This window comes from Magnolia sinica, chromosome 2 (assembly GCF_029962835.1).
Source record: "Magnolia sinica isolate HGM2019 chromosome 2, MsV1, whole genome shotgun sequence".
NCBI classification, from domain to species: Eukaryota; Viridiplantae; Streptophyta; class Magnoliopsida; order Magnoliales; family Magnoliaceae; genus Magnolia; species Magnolia sinica.
In genome coordinates this window covers 25,212,208-25,217,353 of record NC_080574.1, presented here as the reverse complement: position 1 = coordinate 25,217,353, position 5,146 = coordinate 25,212,208, and the positions used below count along the sequence as shown (strand labels likewise).

General features: G+C 41.8%; 1 protein-coding gene across 1 annotated transcript; it reads left to right on the top strand.

Moving 5' to 3' along the window:
* The first annotated feature begins 3,637 nt into the window (after positions 1 to 3,637).
* On the top strand, positions 3,638 to 4,317 carry LOC131227725 (ethylene-responsive transcription factor ERF021-like). Its single transcript, XM_058223537.1, has one exon. It carries the CDS (start codon positions 3,660 to 3,662, stop codon positions 4,194 to 4,196), a length of 537 nt encoding a protein of 178 aa, XP_058079520.1. The 5' UTR covers positions 3,638 to 3,659; the 3' UTR covers positions 4,197 to 4,317.
* The last annotated feature ends 829 nt before the right edge of the window (positions 4,318 to 5,146 follow it).

Below are 5,146 nucleotides of genomic sequence, written 5' to 3'. Positions count from 1 at the left end.
AATGGTAGATATACAATAACTATTTGTTTTCATGTCGTGTGGTCCACCTGAGATTTATATCTCTCTCATTTTTGGGATTAAGCACTAAAATAATCTTTAAAACTGGATGAAAGGAATGGATGAAACACATACATCATGGTGGTGCCCACAGAGCACCGACCATCAGCCACGGGGCTAGTGGCAGGGGGAGTAGCCAATCCGTTTCCGTGGCTCGCGCTGGCAACTCAGGTGGGGTCCACTGTAATGTTTGTAAGAAATCCTCCCCGATCCATCCGTTTTTGAATTTATTTTGAAATATGATGCCAAAAATGAACTTTATCCAATGCTCAAGTGGGACGAAAACATGATAATTAAACTTCCATAGTTGAAATATTCATGAGCCGCAGAAGTTTTGAATCATGCTAAAATTTGTGTTTTCAGTTTATCCAAGTAGGAATAAAGTTATTAACGGTATGGATGGCATGTAAACATCACTGTCAACATCAGTGAAATTTCAAGGGTACTAATTTCCCTAACCACATTTTCCATTTGTATTGGTTCATTTCCTAATTGAGTATTACATAAATGGCCAAAAGTAAGGTACGATAACTTTGTCACAGGCATCAATTGGGCTGCAAGTAGCTTTCTACTAATGGATGTTCCTATGACCGGGGCACATGCATTTGGCGAAAAAAAAAAAAAACAGATCGAAAGCTTAGGTGGACCACACCACATAAACTGGTAGAGATTAAATGCCTACCATTGAAAACCTCTCAGGCTCTATAGAAATTTTCAATTCGCTGATATTTGTAATTTTCCTTGTCAAGGGTTATGTAACTTTATGAACTGTTGGATGGCAAATAGGCTTTGCAGTGGGCCTTACCAAGTTTTCGACTATCGACGTTCAATCCCGTTCCACTTGAGTTTTAAATATGCTAAAATGAATTAGCAAAATGAATGGACAGCGTGATGAAACACATCATGATGGGCCACAAAGCTTAGACACCAACTAGCTGGCCAGTGTTGCGGTCACCAGCCAAATCGCGTCCATCCACTCTAGACCTGAGCCAAAAAAATAATGGAAGCGGATTGGGTGGTGACCCCAACACCGCTCAGCTAAGTGGTAGTGGTGGGCACTGTGGGCCCACCATGATGCACGTGTTTTATCCCAGTTATCCATATGTTTTGTCGGCTCATTTTAAGGAATGTCCTAGGAAGTTTTTAATGGTTGGGGTTGGCATTAAATAAACACTGTTTCCTGTGGTGCTGTACACTTGAACTTTCATCTACTTCATTTCTCTATTTCATATGGTGTTGTACACCTGAACTTTGATTTACTTTTTTATTTTGGGCCCATAACCTAAAGTGAGCGGCAAAACAGTTACACGGAATGGATATAAAACACACATCACGGTGGGCCCACATCACCCAATACCATCTAATAGGGTGGTGTTGGGGTGATCACCCGATCCACTTCAATCTAAAACTTAAGTGAGCCAGACCACAGAGAAAAGTGGGGATGGTACGGTACCATCTTGGGTAGGCTGAAGATTGGGACGAAGATGATAGTTGGTTTTTCCCTACATCCTGGTGGGACTCACCTTACCATCCCCAATGCTCCCGGTGGTGTAGACCACTTGAGTTTTGAACCAGGTTGATTTTTGGGATCAAATCCTAACAGGGGCTAACATAAATAATGGACGGACTGGATGTCGCACATATGTATGCCCCACAGAGATTTTCGTTGCCCAGGCCTCTGCAAAAGTAGCAAGAAATTCGCGTCCAACATGATGATCCTAACCATCCTACGCTCATTAAATTTCATCTATTAATCACTTTTATTTTAGCGGTAGATGGCAACTGGATGATCAGGATCTTCCTGTCAGTGTGAGCTTTATTCCCCTTTAAATACATAATCTGGCCCAAAAAATTGATGGTTTGGATTGGCATGCACGTATGCCATGTGTACAGGGGACCAATGGCCAGAGTTTAACTAATTGTGGGGACCACACACCACATTTACCTCAATCCAAACCGTCCAAATTGTGCGAACCGTCTACGGAGCGGCAAATACAAATAACACTGACCCCTAACGATAATTGCCCGGTTGGTGACCGTCAATCCATTTTAAAATGAACGGTGATCAAGAATCCAAATTGATCAAGAATCAATCGGATGCTAGGATTATTTTCTCATCTGATTCTTCCTGCGATGTAAGATATGTAGTATTGGCCACGGTTTGGACGGTTGAAATCTATTTCTACCTATGCCAAATCTACCGTGGCTATATGCATGTATATGGATAGGTATACTCAGTCAGCTGTATCAAACAACTCTTATAGAGAACGACGGGAATATATTTCGCAGAACATGCGAATCCATGTGATGTAAACGACAACCATACCGGTTGCATGCACACGTCTCAATCGGAACCGTCCAAACCATAGGCCCCACCTCCGAGTTACAAATCAGAAACCGCACTGAAAGACTGGTCATAACAGGTAAACTTGGTTTAACTGAAAATAGCCAACCATCAAGATTCAACGATCAAGCTTCGACTAATAGGTACGTGGTATTATTCAATCAATTCCAATTCTGAGATCTTCCCTTCTACAATGGGCCCCACTAATTTGACGGTTTGGATTGGCTCTTCATACTCTACTCACATAAATATCATCTCTTCAAATGAGAATAGTTACAAATGGTACGGACTCAGCGTGTTCTTGGTACGGTCAATCGGCACTGAACCCTCCATAAGACCTGTTGTCGAAAGCGCGTTCAACGCCAGAGCTCTAGGTGGCCCACCTCTAGGTATATATGAAATCCACTCCGTTAAATATTCGTTTCATCTCATCTTACCTTAAAGAAGAAAAAATAATATAGATCCAGAAGTCCTTGACCACACAATGGGAACAACGTAAAATCACGACTGAAATCACAAAATAGCTCCATGTAGCCTTCTCGTGTTATTTATCAAATTAAATTTTTTTTTTGAATCTCTTCATCCATGAGTGTTTACCATGATGAACGGTTTGGATGGAAGATAAACAACACATCGAGCCCCAGGAAAATTCCTACGGCTATCATCCCCATCCCATCTATTCCCTGTTGTGTGGCCCATATGACTGTAATATAAGTTAATAATATAAAAAAAAAAAAAAAACTCTCAAATGACATTCAGAAAGCGATAGATGTAGGGGATGAAACAAAAACATCAACATGGGCCAACGAGCTCACGAGATGCACCCTATTTCAACAACAAGTGTACGTAAATAAATCAGGTCACAGTCAACCGGCGACAACCGGTAGACGCGTAAACCTGATACAAGCATTTAAACTCGTAGATTCCACCTTGACAGGAGCAGTTAATGGAAAAGACCATCCCAGCAAAACCCAGCTGTTTCTAACACAAGCGCCACCCCAGGCTTAAAATAGCAAACCCTCTTTGTCCATAACCGATCTTGTATGATAACTCCATTCATCTTTGTTACATATATGTTACACGTACATTTCTTCTGTACACGTCAGTTCCACTTACGTAGCTGCCTCGAATCTTCCCTCATCACTCCCCTACAACCACCTCTATATAAACCATGATCCAATCCCACTCTCCCCGACTCAAACTTCCACACCCAACCCCCCGCCTCCCAAAAAAAAAAAAAAACCCTAGTTTCATACACATGGACCAGTGCCACACAGGTGAAGACGTAGACCGGACCCTGGTCACGACCGAGAAGTACCGTGGGGTCCGTAAGAGGAAGTGGGGAAAGTGGGTCTCTGAAATCCGTGAGCCCGGGAAGAAGTCGAGAATCTGGCTGGGAAGCTTTGAAACTCCACAGATGGCAGCAACGGCCTACGATGTAGCCGCGTTGCATTTGAGGGGCCACAGCGCACGGCTCAATTTCCCCGAGTTTGCAGACCGGCTTCCACGGCCAACACGGTCCGACCCAAAGGATATCCGGTCAGCTGTTATGGAAGCGGTCTCGCTATTGAGGAATCCGGTCATTATTCCTAGTAGCGTATGCGATCATCCTTCAACAGCTGGGGTTATGGCGAGTCAACTCAGCGAGTTGCCGCCGTTGGAGTCACCAAAAATGTGGATTGAGTTGGCTGAAGCATTGTTGATGTCACCTCCTCATTTTGTATTTGATGAAATGAGTACTAACATGGAAGATGTGCAACAAGAATCTCTTTGGGATTACTATTATAATTACTGACAAATGCTCTAGTTAGGAATTTAATTAAGTTACAGTTTCTTGTATGTGGCCTTATGTATGAGTATGGTTGACAAAAATTGGATTATGTTTGCTAATAAAAGGCCTTGTACACATGATTGGATGTTTTTGTAGCTTCATATTTATAGTTGTATTTGTTTTTCTTTTAATGAATTTTTTCTGTGATTGGTTGGTTGCATAAAACCAAGAAAATCCAGATAATCTGTGGGAAAGGTGGGCCATGCTTCAATCAACATAATATATCAATATTACATTTTATGGGGAATTTGAGGCCGTTCCTTTATAATTTATATATATATAGAATAAGCTTATTTTACAGGTGTAGTGCATGGGGCCCAACAGGATGTGTGTATGACATCCAACCTGTCCAGCAGCGTCTCCACCGGGAAAATTGGATACCCAAAAAAAATCAGACTGATCCGACCATTACCTGGGCCACCACATGAATTTGAAAGTTTTTGGATTGTTGTCCGTTGTTTTTTATTGTAGGAGTCACTGTGTTATGTATATGCCATCCAACCTGATGCATTACGTGAGCGTACCATGAAAATGACATGCCTAAAAATGAAGCCTATATAATCATTAGTGGCCCACACATCATGGATAACAACGGGCAAACGTCCAAAAAACTCCAAATATATTTGTTATCTCACTTAATGGTTGGATTAGGCTGATTTTCGAGCTTCCAATCATGGCGCAACCCCAATAGACGGGTTGGATGTCACTTTGGCACCACGAACAAAACTTGTAGAATAAGCTATTTTCTACAAGGAGTTACAGAGCTAACTGATCTTTTAAAGTGTAAGTTTTATCTCTTGTTGTTATAGCCTTTTTGCTGTTTTGGGGTGTGCAAAAATATGCATTTGAATCCAAATAATCCATTTGGTGGGCCTTACTTGGATGATCTGTGCTGGAAAAAGGGATCACACGAA

What these genes read in the sequence shown, in the direction of transcription:
- LOC131227725 (XM_058223537.1), top strand. Translation starts at nt 3,660, where the DNA reads ATGGACCAGTGCCACACAGGTGAAGACGTAGACCGGACCCTGGTCACG.